A 20,689-nucleotide genomic window follows, 5' to 3' on the forward strand; every position below is an offset into this window, starting at 1 on the left:
TGTAGAGGACATTTGTGAACCTAAATATCTCCCACCCAGTGCATCCAATCACATTAACTCCTTTTGTTACTCTAAAGAGGACATTCAGTGCTTTCCAATGATACCAAATTTCTAGGGGTTAGAAAAAGTAAGAAAATGGCTTCCCTCAGTGAAGCAAGCACTTTTATGGGAAGAGGAAAAGTAATACTTTTTATCAAACACATTTTGTCTTGAAATGCTGTTGGCAAGACTCTTATGCACACGTAAAGTGTTGTTTGAGTTGTTTTAAGTGTATTTGAGCTAGTATTCAAGTGTTTAAAACAGGGGTGCCCATTACGTCGATCCTGATCTACCGGTAGATTTAAGACAGGTCCCAAGTAGATCCGAGGAGTGTCGAGGAGAAAAAAAACAAACAACCATTTCTGTGTCTTTGTACATGTTAGTAATATATATTTTTTGTGTTAATGTATGCTGCACCCTAATCATCCTATCAGTCTAAATTTCACAATAGCGTGTGATTACGTCACCGGAAGTTGTTATCGCTCAGCAGTCTGCAATTGCAGCTTGTGATCAGAGCTGTAGCGCTCTATCTTTTCTTGTCATTATTCTCATTCAGAGTTTGCTTCGTGTACAATTCACCGAGGGCATGGGCAAAGAATAAGAATCTAGGAGGGCCCAGGGGAGTGTGTGTGTGTGTGTGTGTGTGTGTGTGTGTGTGTGTGTGTGTGTGTGTGTGTGTGTGTGTGTGTGTGTGTGTGTGTGTGTGTGTGTGTGTGTGTGTGTGTGCGTGCATGCGCATGTGCGGTAAGGGTAGATCCCGGGAGGTTAGTTAATCGAAAAGTAGATCTTCGGTCCAAAAAGTTTGGGCACCCCTGGTTTAAAACATGTAGTGGAATTTCAAAATTTTCTTTTGGAGTAGACCAATTACTTCACATAGATTGGGGAATTTCAAAATAAATGTGACTGGACAACATTTTTTTTCCTGGTAGTCAGCAGGCTATGAAGAAGCAAACACCCTAAAATCCTTAATACTGGGGTGATCATTCGAATAATTTCAGAGGTTGATGTGAGTCTACATATTAGGCGACGTTTAGATTCATAAATTACAAATTTACAGAGGAAGGATACATTACATCAGAACCGTTCAGTTTTAGCAAGCTCTATCAGAGCCTGATAATGATTCTGATCATATATCAGGTGTGGTCCAGTAGGGAGACATGGAAAACATGCAGGATACCGGCCCTCGAGGACCGCACTTTGACACCTGTGCTTTCAAATGTCATATGGTGTAAATGTGAGCACAAATGGTTGTTTGTCCACAATGTTTTATCATTTTATGGCCAGTGTTTGTGCAATGGTCACATGTTTTTGCCTACTTAGTAGAAATGCAGTCTTCACAAGTAAAACCTCAACTGAGCATTAATATTTTTTTCACTATGTAGTGCATTTGATGTAATAGGAGAAAACCTGGGCAACAGAACACATTTGCCATTCACATGTTTCAATATTTTAGTTCACATGGGTAAAACAGGCTATAAGTTTTGTATCATATCCAGATGTACAGTATGTACCTGGAAGTAAAGGCTGAAATGTTGATCGTTTATCCGTCAAGCCCAAATGTTTTCCATCTATGGTGACAATTGTACTCACCAGTCCAATCCTTTTGAAGGAGAGAGTATACATGTTCAGAAATATTGTGTTTTCCACTATTTTCAGTTGCATGCTCAATGCTCCCCCCCCCCCCCACCCTTTGGAATTTCTGTCCCCAAAAACTCTTTTCGCAGTGAAAGCATTGTATGCGCACTCCCAAGAGACAGACCAAAATAAATACTGAAATGTCATTTTGGAAAGAGGCTTAGATCTCTTTTTGTCTCACTTTGAATACTGCCATCAACACTAAGGCTTGTACTTGTTTTTCAGTTCTTTGAAATGAACAGTGTTGTGCTCAGTTCATTTGTTCAGGGATGACAAACAACTGGAAATGTGTAAATAGAAAAAGCATGCAGCCATTTTTCACGAGTTGTAATCGTTCTTGGAAGCCAAGTATATACACCAGTGGTCCTCAACTAGAAATGCTGTCAATCCACTTTTTTTTTTTATAAGACCAAGGTCTGGTCCCATGCACGGTGGTCATGGGGAGCAGGGCTATATGCCCATTTAGTATGGTCAAGCCAAAGCTTATACAAATCAACATTCCTCACAACCAACCAATTCCCCTTTTCACATCCCCTCAGAAATCATTGAAAAATATATCATAGGAGGAGTTAAGAACCATTTTAAATATTGACACAAGGGAGCACAGGAATGTGCAATGCTGTTCTTCCACTAAAGGTGAATGCAATGTCTGAGGCATGCAAATATTATTTGAGGACGCCACTGGGATGTTCATTTAACATGTTGCGGTGTTCTGCTGTTAAACAGCTGCAAAGATCCCCGGGTAGACAGGAGCAAAACTGCACACAATCGAAACGTCCCGCGATTTGTCTTGTCTAATTAGGGCCGTTCACACGGCACACATTCGCTCCGGCGCTGCACCGATATATTTTGTTGCGATACATTTTGCACCGCAGCAAATTGTGTGGAGCGTACACACGTACAAAGCCGCTGGTATGCCCCACTTGCGTTCACACGGCAGTTTCTGCAGCGGAGCAAAACGACAGAAAACAAACGAGCTGTCGTGTTGGTTCTTTTTAAAACGTACTGTATATACACAACTCAAGCGACGACTGGACCGGCACGTCCTTCTCCTTCTTGGTTTCCGTGCCTTCTGCTCGAGAGTGACCGCCCAAGAAAACGTAAATGAACGATGACTTCAATGACACTCAGAAAAGCAAACACAAATGCGCCAAACAGAAAATCAAGAGAGGAAATCACAAAATAAATTCTATGGGGGGCAGGGGGTTGTGAACAAACAACAAAGGAACAAACAACTCCGAGACAGTCCAGTCTCCTACAAAAGGAAAGATGTTACTAGCCAAGTCTTGTGTCGTTATGAATCAACCCATTACGGAAGTCCGACAGAGCACGAAAGCAACGCATTCTCGCCATACGTACTCTTCACAAGCATTTGCTCTGGAGCAAATTTAACCAAGTTGCGTTCACATGTGCAAATTTACACCCGTGCTGCTTCGCAAACGAGCATTTGCTCCGGAGCAAATATTTGACCCACCTCCCTGAGGTATAAGCTCTTTTCCGGGGCTACGCCGGAGCTAATTTGCACGTGCTATTTGTCACAATTACCCCATGGGGATAAATAAAGTTTCCTGAATCAGAAAAAAACAGGTTTGATAAATCAAACTGCACGCGCTCAATCCCAACATGTGCAAGGCGAACGCCGCTGCAATTTTTCAGGTTAATAGATCACCTTCTAAATCGGTTGGTGTGAGCAATCCAGCTGTTGCTTTTTGCATGTGTAAACCTTAAATGCATCGCACATAAGATAAACACTCCTCTGTAATCCCCAGATGTATCTCAGTTTTTCCTCATGTATGTGTACGGCTTCCATTTGAAAAAACACAATTCAGAGTTTAGTCCGTAACAACATCTGTCTTTTAAAATAAATCACTTCCTTTCATTTAAATTGATCAAAACGGACAAATGATTTGTTCCACAAATGACAAGTGTGCATTTTCCCGTTTGTCTTGCAAGCAAATATTTGACACAAGAGTAAGCCTCAGGCAATCCACCACTAGATGACAGCAGCGAACTTCACAACAAAGTGTGAAGGTACCTGCAACTGTTGTTTATTGCCACTCCCACTTGAAGTTTTCTGTACAATTGAAAATAAAAACACAAACTACACGTTGAGCATTTTACCAAACCATAAAACGTCTTTTACAAGTTCTCGAGCTTAATGCTAACAGATCATGGGGAATCAACAGTATGTGAGACTAATTTTTCTGATTTAAAAAAAAACGTTATAAATTTTTAAAGGGGTTGAATTGCATTTGCATTCATTTCAATGGTTTAAATGAATGATTTAAATTACGCGGGTGTTACATAAACATCAATAAACTTAATTCAAGGTGAATGTCATTAATACTTTAAAGTAATATGAAGTCTCATATGTTCTTGTTAAATGCATGTTATCAATAATTTAAGGGTAGAATTATACATGATGTAATTTTTAAATTACACATGCATATTATGCAATTTATAAGCACGCGTGAAGTTTATGTCAAACAAGGGCGGCATAATGGACAAATAGTTAGCACATCCACCTCACAATTGGGCTGCAGCCTTCACATATGGCCATGCATGCTGTCCCCATTCTTCTGTGGGTTTCTCATTGTACTCTGGCTTTCTCCCACAGTTCAAAAACATGTCTCTTAAACAAAGTTGAAAAAGCAGTTAAAAATAGCTTGCTCATTTGTTGATTTTTGCAGCACACATAAGCAGTGATGGGTGCTGCATATCACTGCATGCAGTGATATGCAAGTGTGTGATACATCTTGTTTGTAGTCCACTGCATCATTTTTCTTGTATAATGAAAGGTGTATTTTTATAGTTACTTTTGCCTGGAGTCAGCTGCAGGAGCAGACATAGGGGAAGTGGTTGAGGTGTTTCTGAGGGGCAGGCATCACACATCACATCCCCAACCTTAAACCCCAACTGCCCCAGTCAAAGAGATTTTGTAGTGACATGTCCAGTGGCGATCGTTGATGAAAGAGCATGTTGAAGGGACACGGTGCTGTGAACAATGGTCACAAAGTTAGGAAAAGCAACCCCACACCCCACCAGTCCCATCAATGTTTTTGACATGTGGGAGTAAACTGGTGTACACGGAAACCTATGCAGGTGGAAAGAGAACATGCAAATTCCACACAGGAAGGCCGGAGCCAGAATTGAACCCTGCACCTCTGCACTGTGAGGCAGACATGCTACCCACTTGACCACAGCTTCGCTCTGGTTTGGTTGATACGATGATAAAAATGTTGGTTCCTGTTTTCCAAACCAAACTTGCAAAAGTCTTATTTTGAAAAACAAAGAAAATCAGTCTGCTTTCTTGGATGGCTACAGAAATCTGAGAATATTTACTGTTGGACAAATGAGGCTGGAATTCGTAGGATTTGGACAATTTGACGTTCAAACAAGGCCTCAATTGCTTAGCTAAATAATTGTGTTTTTTTTTCATTTGTTAATCGATTAGTTGTCGATTAATCAATTAATTTTTACTCATGTAGTATATTTGTCCACCACCCTTGTGAGTATAAGCAGATCAAATAATGAATGGATGAGATTTCTGGGATGAAAATCTCAGTTTACCACCAAAGCAACTAAATTACCATCCAAGATGAAATCAAGAATATAGTGACTCCTCACTTATCACGTTTATGGGGACCACCCGCGAAAGATGAAAATCCACGAAGTAGGGTTTCTCACTCCATCTCTAAGGGAGAGTCCGGACACCCTGCTGAATAAACTCCTTACAGCCACTTGTGTCCAGGATCTGGTTGCTTCAGCAGTCCTTATTGTTTCGATTCAAATGTTCAAAATTGACTTAGATTTAATTACAGAAAATTATTGTCAATACAGTGATACCTCTACTTACGAACGTCTCTTCATACGAAATTTTCAAGTTATGAAAATGTACTGTAGAAATACAGTTTGGGCTGCTATTCGCAGCTCTGAGTTTCCTGAACGCAACATATTTATAGCTTCTCTGCCATTGGCTATTACCTAGCAACTTCCTGGCATCCCAAGAGGGAGCTCTACCGTATGTGTGTAGATAGATAAATAGATAGATATGGGTCTCTGCGGCATCCTAGTCAATCGCCCCTCGGGCCATGAGGTATTACGATAGTTTTACGTACCCAGAAAAAGTGTTCACCAGTCCGGCGATCGCTCACTATGCTGATGTTTGCCTCGGACATTTTCAAAGGATTGTTAAAACCCGACAAAAGCAACCATCCTTAGATCAGTTCTTTACAAAACCCAAGGCAAAAACTTCTGAGAGACAACATGAACTGAAGTGGGCAAAAATGATGATGACACAGTAAAATGACCAGCATTTTTATTCTTTACTCTTTGTTTTTTGCATTATGCACAACTCTAATTGATTGTGCAATAATTTAATTGTGACATGTATTTGTTACATATTTTTATGCATTTTCATGCTATAGAAAACATTTATGTCTGAATTTTGGGGAGACCTGGAACGGATTAGGGCATTTACATGGAAAACACGTCTCTACTTTTCTCGTTAAGAAATTTCTTTCAGAACCAATTAATTTCATAAGTAGAGGTACCACTATATTCTGTTGAGTTTTTGTATTAAATGTTAATCGTTTCCGCATGTCTGTCTGCTTTGTTAGTTCCTTCCATTAATAATTCAATTGACTGAATTGCACAGAGACCATCCACAAAGCCATTTGTCATACCCTCAAGTTTTAATGAATTATTTAACAACTTGTCTATATCCTCGGAACATAACAAATCTGTTGTTTCTGCTCTGATCATAAACAACATTTCAGTCAGCCCAATCAATTAAAACTTCTTCCAACTAGCAGCCAACTTGCAAGAGTCGAACAAGAGCACTCCAAAAAAATGCTGACATTAACAAAAGAGGGAATATTTTGTCTCGTAAAATTAAATGAGCAGCTAAAATCTAGGGTCTTAATAACTGAAGTAAGGTAAAGTTTCCCCGGATCCTGAATTTTGTCTGATATAATGTTCAGTTGTTCCTCTGTACTACCGGTGCCCAAGTCTAGTCTTTAAGAGCCCCTATCCAGGCTGTTCTCATGGACCAAATTTTGTTACTCCTGAGGTAGAGGCTGAGCAACTGAGATTTGAGTGACTGCTTCTTAGCTTAGCCTACCAGCCGCGCTTTGTTTTTCATTTCCTCCACCACCCAGGCACCTGCCAACCACTTTATCCTCACAAGGTCACGGGGGCTGCTGGAGCCTATCCTAGCCGTCTTCAGGCAGTAGGCAGGGCACTCCCTGAACCGGTTACTAGCCAATTCATGCTCACACTCACATCTAGCAACAATTTAGAGTGTTCAATCTGCCTGCCATGCATGTTTTTGGAATGTGAGAGGAAACCGGAGTCCCCGGAGAAAACCCATGCAGGCCTGTGGAGACTCCACACAGGAAGGCCAGAGCCGGAATCGAACCCTGCACCTCTGCACTGTGAGGTCAACACGCTAACCACTGGATCACTGGGCCGCCCCATTAGTAAATATGAAATTGTAAATGTGGTTCTTAGAGTCATGGAAAGTCTTCTTCAGTCCTTGTAAGAATACTGTCCCATCAACAAAAATAAATAAATAAACTAAGGTTTGCATCACTTAACACTGTAGTTTTTTCTTAACCACAATAGGTGCTCACTTCGTGGAGAAATTTTTGAATGGTGAAAGTGTTCATAAAACATACGACGGAAAGTGAATGAGTCTGTGCCTACCTTATCATCACTGGAGTATCTCCGACTGTGCTGCGCTGCTCCTGCACTTTGGTTCATGGTTAAATGGTTGTGGTGCGAAATACCAGATATGGAGCCCGATGCCAGCTGTGAATGAAAGGTATATTTTCAAATGACTCACTTTAACGCTGAGCTCTCTCCGTATCACAGGATTTCAAAGCCAAATGATGCTCCGTGTGTGTGTGTGTGTGTGTGTGTGTGTGTGTGTGTATGTGTGTGTGTGTGTGTGTGTGTGTGTGTGTGTGTGTGTGTGTGTGTGTGTGTGTGTGTGTGCGCGCGTGTGTCCGAGAGAGAGAGAGAGAGAGAGAGAGAGAGAGAGAGAGAGAGAGAAGTGTGCGTGCACGCATTTGATGAGTGTCCTAGAGCTGTTCATTATGATAGACTAATACTGTATCATTTTAACCAAGATAACACAATGGAATATGAACTAAATAAACTGAGCAAAATAAACTGTTAAAATATTTTCGCAATTTAAAAAATAAATAAATAAACAAATAACCCTACATGCAAAAACAGTCGCTTGGGATTAAATGGAACAGAGTTTGTCAAACCACCGATTACATAACAAGATAAAGCAGATGGCCAAAGACTGCGTTTAAAGCCATTCTGCACTGTCACTTATATTGTACATTTATTGACTGTATTGATCGTGTCATTGCTGTCCCAATAGAGATTGTTTATGTTCACTTTTGCTGGTGTCATTTCTTGATCTGGGGTTTGTATTTGACACAGTACTTTACATCCTGTATAGAGCATTCAAACTGTGGTCCACACACTGATAATCTGGTCGAGAGCATCCTCTCTTCCGATCAAAGTCAACAAAGGATTTTAATCTCAGATGTCTCAAAAAGATTATCGTGAGTATGTTAAAATTCACATCTGGTTTTGGAAAGACCATGTTGTTCGTCTTGAGTATACACTGTATGAAATCAGTAGAACACGTGCATATTTTTCCTTGTTATGTGTTATGCACAAAATCGACACACACAGATTGCGTATTGTGCAGTTGATGTAATCCTCAAGAGGTTTAGTGACTACGGTAGTGGTCGGGATAAGTGTAACTGTAGAGTAGTTTAGTGACGTGAAAGATGACTCTGGTGGTGGTGAGGTGGATTAACAAGACAAAACCAGGTCAGAGAACCATGTGGTGGAAGTTTAGACAGGAAAAATGTTGGCCATGAGCCAATTCACATTTAAAAACATACGCTATCGTGCATGCATGCTATCGTATTTTTCTACGTAGCATACATCTTACCATGCCTGCGTCCAATAATGTCTTGTGTATGTATTAAAGACAGAAATAGCACCCAGAACTGACACTGTGCCTTTTAATACGGTGCGTCGTATGGTACACAAGGTTGGAGAATAAAAAGGGAGCGAAAGATCTATCTTAATCTCCCCCTGTTACAATGTGTGCCCGAATAATGCGTTTGCTGCTTCCAATACGTGAAATTTGACATTTCATGTATATTTGTGTGTATGTGACAAAAAAAATGATTCTTCTTCTTTTTCTTTCATAAAGGTTAGTTAAAAGCCAGACAGAGAAAGAAAGGAAGATGTGGAGCAGCTCAGGGTGCCTAAGGATAGAAACCTGAACTATTTTGACTGTTGCCAGAAGTGATTATGAATGAGGAAAATGAGAGAGAGGAAAGAGTAGAAGATATCATTATTGTGAAACAGGCAATAGACATAATTGGCAAAAAAGAAGTTAGAAAGGGACTAAAAGTATGGAAGCATCTTGGAGAGGAAGCTGTGCTGTTTTTGATCAATAGAATTTTAGAGGGTGAGGAAAGACTTGAGGAATGTCGCAGAAGTGTGCCAGTGCCCATTTATTAAGAACAGGGGTGATGTGCAGATTTGTGGGAACAATAGAGCAATAAAGATGATGAGCTACCCTGTAAAGTTATGGTAATGAGAAGTGGAGGCTATACTCAGGGCAAAAGTAAGAATTTACAAGCAGCAAAATGGTTTCATCACAAGGAAGAGTACCACAGATGCATGTTTTGTTTCGACAATGTTGATGGAGAAGTACTGAGAAGGTCTGTAGGATCTGGATTGTTTCTTTGTCGATCTAGAGAAAGGACAGCTACGAATAGACCAAGCATGGTGGTCTTCGCATCTGCAAAATTGTGAAGAGCAAGAGTTGATATTTGCCTTAAATGTTATCCCACATGAAACATTAAGCATAAAGTTCACGTTTGTGGTGATAAAAATAATTCAGTCATTCTGATTGTGCATTTGTGACGTGTCAGTGACGTGACGTCATCTTGAGTAGAGGTCTCCATTAAATGTCGACATAAAGGAGTGATTGTCTGATTTCCCCCAAACATTTCTAGCCTCCCCTACCTCGATCCTCTCTCAATCCCCTTGTGTCCATGATGGAATTTATGGTGGGAGGAGCAAGCATGAGAACAGAGAGGCGAGAACCCATATGAAGGTGCAATTAGAGAATGAGATGAGCCCGACCATACAAAGAATTTTTGGTTCCTGTTTCCTGGGGGTTAGGTTTTCATTGAAATTCAGCTGCTCCTTGGTCGCATAAGCAAGTTTTTGCTGCAATTCTGTTACATGTTAGTGACATCATTAGCTTCATATGTTCACTTTCAGTGATGGTTCTGTTACGTTTTGAGTTATTTTATATGCCTCTGCCACAATGTGTATAATGTTTATCTTCGTTATATATATATATATATATATATATATATATATATATATATATATATATATATATACAGTATATATATATATATATATATAGCGGCTGGATAGCTCAGTTGGTAAGGCATCGGTTTGGCATACGGGAGACGGTGGTTCGAATCCCGCTTGGGGCAAAAATGAGCACATAACACCATCCAGTGTGGGTCCTTGGACAAGATCCTTCACGCTAATGCCTACCTCATACAATGATGAGAGACAATAAAACGAATGACATGCCGGCTCAGACGTCGCCCGGCCAAACAAGGTCTGCGTCAGGTGCTGGGGAACCAGAGCACCTTGATGAAAAATGGGCTACTGGAACAAAGCAGAGATGGCCGAGATGTGATAACATGGCTCTGTTGGAATGCTACTACTCAAGCAACCCTAGTCAGAGGGGTTACATGCAGAGAATGTGGGCTAAATGGTTACTTCGAAACCCACAGTCACGGTTGACCGCGAAACAACTAGTAGCTCAGTGTTCCAACATCCACAAACGGCAACTGCTCTCACAACTTGAGATTGATGAGGTACAACGCAGGTTCCATGGTGAAGGGCCCCAGGCTGCCAGATCAGAGGAGGAGGTCATACAAGAGATTGTGAGGCAAGCCCCAATGAATGCAGATGATGAGATTGGGTGGCCAGCCCCAATGAATGAAATGCTGAGCGAGGCAGCAATTGACCTGAAAGCTAAGATCATGGCGAGAATGAAAGCTGGGCAACCTAGAAACCGATTACAATGGCTATGTGAAGTACCATCTGAAAGTCTCATAGAAAGTGTGAATGCAGCACTAAGGGGGACCCCTACCGTAACGATCACATAAACCAATGAGCTGATATACGCTTCAGCATCAGTGATCCTGGAGACTCTGGGCTATAAGAGCAACCATGGAAGCCATGAGATACGTTACCCACCATGGAAAAGACGGTTGGAGGCTCAGATCAAGGCGGCCCGGAAAGATGTGAGTCAATTGACGGAGGCCCAGAGAGGTGTGATGAAAAGGCCGATACCCGAGAGGTACATCCAGATGACCATACCTGAAGCACTCGAAACTGCCAAACAAAGGCTCCAAGTTGCATATAACAGCAGTGCACAATGGCTGGTGACCCTGAGAGAGGAACACAGCAACCTCCCTGAACAGAACCCGGTTACCATAACAGTGGCAGACATACAGGAAAGAGTCTCAGATATGAAGAACTGGACAGCACCAGGCCCGGATATGGTCCACACTTACTGGCTAAAGAAACTCACAGCACTCCATGAGCGCCTAGCAGTACAAATGAACCAGCTGCTGAGGGATCGGACTCACCCAGAATGGCTAACCGAAGGGCGAACGATCCTGATCATGAAGGATCCCTCGAAGGGTGCAGCCCCATCCAACTATCGGCCAATAATCTGTCTCTCCACAACATGGAAGCTCATGTCAGGCATCATTGCGGCTAAGATAAGTGGACACATGGATCAATACATGAACGAAGCGCTGAAGGGCATTGGTAGAGATACCAGAGGAGCCAAACATCAGCTCCTGGTTGACAGAACAGTCGCACAAGACATGACTCGATGCCACATACATGGATCACTGAATGCTTGGAGTTGTATAAGGTGAACAGGACCCTAAGAGCCTTCTTTGCGAACTCGATGAGGATGTGGAAAACCACACTTGAAGCCAATGGCAGAAGGCTGTTCGAAAACCGATTTGTTCAAAAACCGAAACCACATATTTAATGCGTCTGTTCACAATTGAACGCTACACGAGGAAGCGTCACTTCCTCGTCTACCTGAGGAAGAGTCACTTCCTCGTGTAAGGAAGGCGAGAGGAGTCAAGTGACGCATTCAAGTGCGCTAAGTTTGTTCGAGAACCGAAATTCAGTCGTCATCAAATGCATAAAAAACATTTGGTCGAAAACCGATTTGGTCAAGAACAGAGACGTGTGTGTGTGTATATATATATATAACAGTATATATTAGTGCTGTCAGTTGAAGGCGTTTTTTTTCGGCGTTAATTAAATCAATTTTAACGATTACATTTTTTATCACGAGATTAACGTGGCATCACGTCACAGCGGATGTTACGTTGCACTATAAATAAACCGGAAACAAAACAATGAGTGTGACGCAGCGATCCACGCCCATGCCTGTTTGGCCAAGCCACGGCAGCACGAGACACCAAAAACACATACTTAAAGAGTTTATGAATGGAAAGTTTACTTTTAAAAAGTTGCCACATGGCCCCTCCGTGAGCCGTCACCTTACCGTGGTGGAGGGGTTTGCGTGTTCCAATGATCCTAGGAGCTAAGTTGTCTGGGGCTTTATGCCCCTGGCAGGGTGACCCATGGCAAACAGGTACTAGGTGAGGGGCCAGACAAAGCATGGCTCATAGACCCTAATGATGAATACAATAGATGGACCAAGGTTTCCCTTGCCCAGACGCGGGTCACCGGGGCCCCACTCTGGAGCCAGGCCTGGAGGTGGGGCTCGTTGGCAAGCGCCTGGTGGCCGGGCCTACACCCATGGGGCCCGGCCGGGCACAGCCCGAAGAGGCAACGTGGGTCCCCCTTCCCATGGGCTCACCACCCATGAGAGGGGCCAAAGGGGTCGGGTGCAATGTGAGCTGGGCGGCAGCCAAAGGCGGGGACCCTGGCGGTCCGATCCTCGGCTGCAGAAGCTAGCTCTTGGGACATGGAATGTCACCTCTCTGGCAGGAAGGAGCCCGAGCTGGTGTGTGAGGCAGAGAATTTCCGACTGGATATACCGTATTTTCACGACTATAAGGCGCCATTAAAAGTCTTAAATTTTCTCCAAAATGGACAGTACGCCTTATGGTGCGGAGCGTCCTTTATATGCGCTGAGTTCCAAAATCTGACTGACTGCCGACACGCTGTTTATATAGAGAAAAGGCGGAAGTGACTGTGAAAGAAGTCGGCCAATCAGGGAAGGGTGGGCGTGTATACATACATATATGGAGAGGGAGAGAGAGGGAGAGAGAGGACAGACAAGCTAGTCCGCCAATGGTGAAGGGTGGGCGTGTAAGTGGACGCCTCAAGCCAGTACCAACACTTGTATAGAGTGTGGCAATGTGCTTTGTTGCAAAACAACTCCGGTTTTGGTTTCTAAGAACCCCTGAAAATAAATTCGACAAAAAGACACGCACGCCTACGAAGCTCAGTTCAAACTTAAAGCCACCGGTTATGCTTTTGGCATGCGTGCCCATCTCACAGCAGCGGTGAAAAAAAAAAGTCAAGCAAATGAACTCTGAGCTTGCCGTTATTCCCGGAGGCTTGACTAAAGAACTCCAACCGCTGGACATTGGCATCAACCGGGCGTTCAAAGTAAAGTTGCAAACGGCATGTGAACAATGGATGATCGGTGGCAAACACAACTTTACAAAGAGTGAGAGGCAGCGCTTGGCGAGTTACGCCACAATACGCAACAACGAGAGGGAACGCGGCGTTTTTGATGGATTACGGTACTTGCACAATTGTTCAATTCTTTCTACACACACACGCGCTACCACCATGTTTCGCTCTGTTCTTTACTTTCAAATGTGGGAAAGCTTCACACAAGAGAAATGTTGACTTTGCTGTTGCTACTCCTTCTTTCCGCTCGGCAATGCGTAGCAACTCACACTAGCATGTGATGCATTCAATGACAACTGAGATGTGCAGTCCTCTGCTTCTGATACAGAGGCTGAGGACTTTGATGGATTTCTGGGTGATGATTGATCGAAAAACGTGAGAACATTGTACGATGGCTAAATAAAATACACACGAACTCAGTTCTGCTTTCGTTGCCTTTTTACGTGTTTTTAGCTTGTATCTGTATGTCTTGGCATGCTACCGTATGCTTCAAGCTAACGTGTTAGAGTGCGGGCATGCATGCCGTATGTTTAAGCTGGCGTATGTTTTACCACTGTAAAACTGCGGCTATTCGTACGATGCGTCCTGTGTATGTGTAAAATACAGAAATGTCACGCATTAATGAGACTGCGGCCATTAGTACGATGCGTCGAATAGTCGTGAAAATACGGTAGTTGGAATTGCCTCCACACACAGCCTGGGTTCTGGTACCATTTCTCTCGAGAGGGGCTGGACTCTCTTCCACTCTGGAGTTGCTCACGGTGAGAGGCGCAGAGCAGGTGTGGGCATACTCATTGCCCCCCGGCTCAGTGCCTGTACATTGGGGTTCACACCGGTAGACAAGAGGGTTGCCTCCCTCCGCCTTCGGGTGGGTGGATGGGTCCTGACTGTTGTTTGTGCATATGCACCAAACAGCAGCTCAGCATACCCACCCTTTTTGGAGTCCTTGGAGGGTGTGCTGGAGAGTACTCCTGCTGGGGACTCCCTTGTTCTGCTGGGGGACTTCAATGCTCACGTGGGCAATGACAGTGAGACCTGGAGGGGCGTGATTGGGAGGAACGGCCCCCCCGATCAGAAACCGAGTGGTGTTTTGTTATTGGACTTCTGTGCTCGTCACGGATTGTCCATAACGAACACCTTGTTCAAACATAAGGGTGTCCATATGTGCAATTGGCACCAGGACACCCTAGGCCGCAGTTCGATGATCGACTTTGTAGTTGTATCATCGGATTTGTGGCCGCATGTTCTGGACACTCGGGTGAAGAGAGGGGCGGAGCTGTCAACTGATCACCACCTGGTGGTGAGTAGGCTCCGATGGTGGGGGAAGATGCCGGTCTGTCCTGGCAGACCCAAACGTATAGTGAGGGTTTGTTGGGAGCGTCTGGCGGAATCCCCTGTCAGAAGGAGTTTCAACTACCACCTTCGACAGAGCTTTTCCCATGTTCCGGGGGAGGCGGGGGACATTGAGCCCGAGTGGACCATGTTCCGTGCCTCTATTGTTGAGGCGGCCAATCTGAGTTGTGGCCGTAAGGTGGTTGGTGCCTGTCGTGGCGGCAATCCCCGTACTCGCTGGTGGACAACAGCAGTAAGGGATGCCGTCAAGCTGAAGAAGTCCTATCAAGCCTTTATGGCCTGTGGGACCCCAGAGGCAGCTGACGGATATCGACTGGCCAAGCGGACCGCGGCTTCGGTGGTCGCCGAGGCAAAAACCCGAGCGTGGGAAGAGTTCGGTGAGGCCATGGAAGCCGACTTCCGGACGGCTTCAAGGAAATTCTGGTCCACCATCCGACGTCTCAGGAGGGGGAAGCAGTGCACCACTAACACTGTGTACAGTGGGGATGGGGCGCTGCTGACTTCGACTCGGGACGTTGTGAACCGGTGGGCAGAGTACTTCGAAGACCTCCTCAACTCCACCAACACGCCTTCCTTGGAGGAAGCAGAGCATTGGGACTCTGAGGTGGGCTCTCCTATCTCTGTGGTTGAAGTCACCGATGTGGTTAAAAAGCTCCTCGATGGTAAGGCTCCAGGGGTGGATGAGATCCGCCCGGAGTTCCTCAAGGCTCTGGATGTTGTGGGGCTGTCCTGGTTGACACGCCTCTGCAACATTGCGTGGTCAACAGGGAGAGTGCCTCTGGATTGGCAGACGTGGGTGGTAGTCCCTCTTTTTAAAAAGGGGGACCGGAGGGTGTGTTCCAACTACAGAGGGATCACACTCCTCAGCCTCCCTGGTAAGGTCTATTCAGGGGTGCTGGAGAGGAGGGTCCGTCAGGAAGTCGAGCCTCAGATTGAGGAGGAGCAGTGTGGTTTTCGTCCCGGCCGTGGAACAGTGGACCAGCTCTACACCCTTAGCAGGGTCCTTGAGGGTATGTGGGAATTCGCCCAACCAGTCTACATGTGTTTTGTGGACTTGGAGAAGGCGTTTGACCGTGTCTCTCGGGGAGTTCTGTGGGGGGTGCTTCGTAGGTATAGGGTACCAAACCCCCTGATACGGGCTGTTCGGTCACTATACCACCGATGTCGGAGTTTGGTTCGCATTGCCGGCAGTAAGTCGGAATCGTTTCCAGTGGGGGTAGGACTCCACCAAGGCTGCCCTTTGTCGCAGATTCTGTTCATAACCTTTATGGACAGAATTTCTAGGCGCAGCCGAAGCGTTGAGGGGGTCCGTTTTGGGGGCCTCAGTATTACATCCCTGCTTTTTGCAGATGATGTGGTGCTGTTGGCTCCTTCAAACGGGGCTCTCCAACTCTCACTGGAGCGTTTCGCAGCCGAGTGTGAAGCGGTTGGGATGAAAATCAGCACCTCCAAATCTGAAACCATGGTCCTCAGTCGGAAAAGGGTGGAGTGCCCCCTCAGGGTCGGGGGGGAGATCTTGCCCCAAGTGGAGGGGTTTAAGTATCTTGGGGTCTTGTTCACGAGTGAGGGCAGGAGGGAACGAGAGATCGACAGGCGGATCGGTGCAGCGTCTGCTGTGATGCGGACGTTGTATCGGTCTGTCGTGGTGAAGAAGGAGCTGAGCCAAAGGGCGAAGCTCTCAATTTACCGGTCGATCTACGTCCCAACCCTCACCTATGGTCACGAGCTATGGGTCGTGACCGAAAGAACGAGATCCCGGATACAAGCGGCCGAAATTAGTTTTCTCCGCAGGGTGTCCGGGCTCTCCCTTAGAGATAAGGTGAGAAGCTCAGTCATCCGGGAGGGGCTCAGAGTCGAGCCGCTTCTCCTCCACATCGAGAGGAGCCAGATGAGGTGGCTTGGGCATCTGATTCGGATGCCTCCTGAGCGCCTCCCCGGTGAGGTGTTCCGGTCATGTCCCACCGGGAGGAGACCCCGAGGAAGACCCAGGACACGCTGGAGAGACTATGTCACCCAGCTTGCCTGGGAACGACTCGGGATCCCCCGGGGAGAGCTGGAAGAAGTAGCTAGGGAGAGGCAAGTCTGGGCTTCCTGCTAAAGCTGTTGCCCCCGCGACCCGGCCCCGGATAAGCGGTAGATAATGGATGGATGGATGGATGGATGGATGATCCTTGAACCTCTACCTGTACAAGGTAGTAGATTGAATCCTGTGGTAATCTTTTTTTTTTGCCAAGGCAAGATAAGTTTTAGAGATAACGTTCCTGGTGAGTGTTTTCAAGTGAATATGTGCTGTTAGCATTCGATTCATAAAAAAAAAAGTCAGGAATGAAATTGATGAAAATGAAGATTGTTCCTTGATGATGTAAGATATAACTGTTGTTATAAAGAAATTGATTAGATTACTCCTACACGTGCGCTCGATAGCAAGTGCATTAGCATAGACCTAAACAACCGCGAATAGCACTGTGGCCTTCATGTAAGCGAGCCTACCAAATCGTTTATTTTCCCTGGCCGATTATTTCCACATTGTTTTGTTTCAAAGAGAAATTGTTTAAGGGAATTACTAGCCACATTGAGTGAATGCCTTGCGCATTTCGTCCAGGCTGCTTTTTTTGGACTGATAGAATCATTGAGGGATCGAACTGCTTTTTGAATTGGATGCCACGTGGCACGTCAACAAAAGACACTTTGGACTTCACGGCCACCTGGTTCTTTGGAGGGCCGTAGGACAGTTTAAAAAGATTCCCATTTTTTTGACGAACCCAGTATTTTTTTACCTGAGATCTCAGAGATTTTTTGGGGTCAGATCTGATACAAAACCTTTAATTTGTGTGTTTTTTTTCTTGTTCTTTTTTTGTATTCCCAGTTCTGTTAACAATTACTCTTATGTAAATACTGTATATACTCAATATATTTTTGCAAAAAAACTCTGTCAGGGTGTCTTCTCTCTGTTGGAGGTTTCCCCTTGACTCTAACTAGAGTCTGCCTTTGCCAGACTCACTGTGACCTTAAGTAAGTGCACCCTAACTCGAATAGATTTGGATAAATTGTCACACTTGCTGTTGCGGTCAGCAAAGTTAATGGCGGCAGAGGATCCAAACGTGAAGGAGATGGGGGAAGAAAGGGTGCAAGGTCAAGTGGCCCAGGTAGGAAAATGTGGAGCCAGGCGGGGCAGGGAGGCAGGCACTGGAACAAGACAAACGGGAACAATTGAGTGTGCAACAAAATATACAAAAATGGCAAGCGTGTGCACGAACGATGGCCTGGATACCACTCATAATGCGAGAATCATCTGGCACCTGCTTGCAGATCAGCAGAGCTCTTATACACAGGAGGTGATTGTTAATCAACTGCAGGTGTGGGAGCACCCTGCGGCCCAGCCTGGTAATTAAAGGGAAAGAGACACAGAGGTCCCTTGAAGTGGACTCTCCAAAATAAAAGCACCGAAGGAAGAGGGTCTGTGATGATACAGCACACTTGCGAGACATTGATTTATTTGTCCTTTGTCAACTTATTAGAAGGGTGACACTGAGTAGCTTCACCAAGGGTGGCTACACTATGTTCGGGCCCTGGCATTTAAATAAAAAAAAAATGCCAGGGGCGATTTCTTTGTTCCAGACCACCACAGCTGTATCGACATCCTATGACTATCTATCCATCTATGCATCCTTCCATGAAAGATGAATCAAAGGGAACATTTCTAAAACCCTTTTAAGTAAAGCATAGTGTTAATATAAACTGCAGCAGCAATTAAAATGCTAAAAATATATGAGAAATAGTCAAGGTCTTGAAGTTGCAGATCTTAAAAATAAACCTTCACACTTCACATAAGCAAGTTTTGGAACACAAGTAGTGATGATCAAAGTGAGCAATACGCTTTGAGAAACAGGAAAAGAGATGGTACCTCACACTCATGGACTGTTGTGACATCAGAGGTCAGTTCGGGTTGACACAACATAACTGTGAAACGGTCTTTTCCGGCTTCACACTCACTGAAAGACATTAGGCAGATGATCGGCTGTGCAACAATTGTGTCATGCAGCTCAAAAAGAAATCAATCATCACTCCACAAAAAAATGGAATGTGTGCAAATAAACAAGCAGAAAAACAGCAAGGATTAAATGGATAGTCAAAAGAAGTTCGGGAGGGAATATAGAGTGTCTAAAAAAAGAAAGACCCAATATATCCATGGACCACTGGAGATATTAATATACTGTAGTTCAACCGAAAGACAAAAATAATCCTGAAAATTTAGACCAACTCCTCATAATTAGCAGAGCACAACAAGTTCTATCTCGATCTAACTATCTATCTATCTATCGATGCATCTTTTCATGAAAAATGAATTGAAGGGAACATTTCTAAAACAGTCAAGTAAAGCACTGTGTCAATATAAATTGCAGCAGCAATTAAAATGCTAAATATATGTTAGAAATAGTGAAGGTCTAAATTTTAGACCAATCCAGCTTCAACTCAATCCAGCTGTGTTTATAAAGCACTTTAAAACATCCACCACTGTATATAAAGTTCCGTACATGGGGCAAAAATAATTCGCACAACAAACAAAACAATAAATAACAAGGACAGTGGAAAGCACAAAGACAGTGAAACTAAAAATCAAGTCTCATGCAGAGTCAAAAGCCAAAGGGGGAAAAAAGAGGTGTCATACAAGTTTTAAAGAATGGCAGTGAGGGGGGCTTGCCGAACTTCCAGTGAGAGGTCATTCCAAAGAGAGGGACCAGAAATGGAAAAGGCTCAATCCCCTCTGAGCCTCCGCTTTGGTTCTCTGTACCTCTACTATTGTCTGGTCCGCTGACCTGAAGCACCTGGCAGGTGCGTCAGTGTGGAGGAGCTCAGAGAGGTAAGGTGGGGCGAGGCCATTTATAGGCAACAAACAACAGGATCTTAAAAAGAACTCTAAAATGTATAAGGAGCCAGTGAAGGGATGCCAGAGTAGGAGTTATGTGCTCCTTCTCACAAGTACCAGTCATGAGGCAAGCAGCAGCATTCTTTACCAACTGGAGACACTTCATGGAGGATTGATTGACTCCAAAGTAAGGTGCATTTTGGTAATCCACCCGTGATGTGACAGGCAGGAAGTGCTCTTGAGAAAGGAGAGGCTTTACTTTTGCCTGCTGCCAAAGATGAAGAAAGCTGGACTTAAAAACAGTACCAATTTGCCGGTCCAATTTAAAATCACGGTCCAGTTTACAAGGGCCACTGGGACCAAACACCATCACTTCTGTCTTCTTTTCATTGAAATTCAAGAAATTCAGTGCCATCCAATTCTTGATTTTCTCGAGACAGGATAAAAGTGGCCTCAATGAGAAAGTGTCTTTTTTGCTCAGCGGCACATCTACAGAGACTTAGACATACATTATATTCACTAGTATAATTAGTAATAAAAACAAATATATACAGTACATACGTATTTTTTAAAATTAGTAATATTCAGTCAATTCAGTTACCGGTAATTATGTTTAGATTGAGCAAAGTTTTTCCGGGAAGGTCTAATACTTTATATTTTGTTCAGTTATGTGTTTTGTGTTTTATGCATACGCTTGTGTGTTTATTTCTGTTGTGGTAGTTTTTCATTTGCTGTTTTATTTTTTGCTACTGGTCTTTTCACTTCAGAACCACTGTAAAAGTACTAATCCTCAATACTAAAATGATAGATATGAAAAAGATTCAATATTTAGCATAGCATATAAAGATCTTGAGAATATGACAATATTAAAATGACAAACATGAAGAATATGAAACATGTAAATGACATAATCTAAGACAGTTCATCAATGTTTTTTTAATTTGAAACCAGTTGGTGGTGAAAAAGGTTTTCGCTGCTGTAGATGTTGAAGGGATCATTGTTGTTATTGTTATTTTGAAT

The 20,689-nt window shown here is 44.0% G+C and overlaps 1 protein-coding gene across 1 annotated transcript in view; it reads right to left on the reverse strand.

Moving 5' to 3' along the window:
* The window catches only part of LOC127612045 (inactive dipeptidyl peptidase 10-like), a 124,348-nt gene extending 116,651 nt beyond the window's left edge, over positions 1–7,697 (reverse strand). The window contains exon 1 of the mRNA XM_052083007.1: positions 7,381–7,697. Within this exon, the coding sequence (XP_051938967.1) occupies positions 7,381–7,437 (57 nt within the window). The 5' untranslated portion in view covers positions 7,438–7,697. The remainder of the gene's footprint in view (positions 1–7,380) is intronic.
* Between the last annotated feature and the right edge of the window lie 12,992 nt (positions 7,698–20,689).

Source organism: Hippocampus zosterae, chromosome 12, assembly GCF_025434085.1.
Source record: "Hippocampus zosterae strain Florida chromosome 12, ASM2543408v3, whole genome shotgun sequence".
Classification (NCBI taxonomy): Eukaryota; Metazoa; Chordata; class Actinopteri; order Syngnathiformes; family Syngnathidae; genus Hippocampus; species Hippocampus zosterae.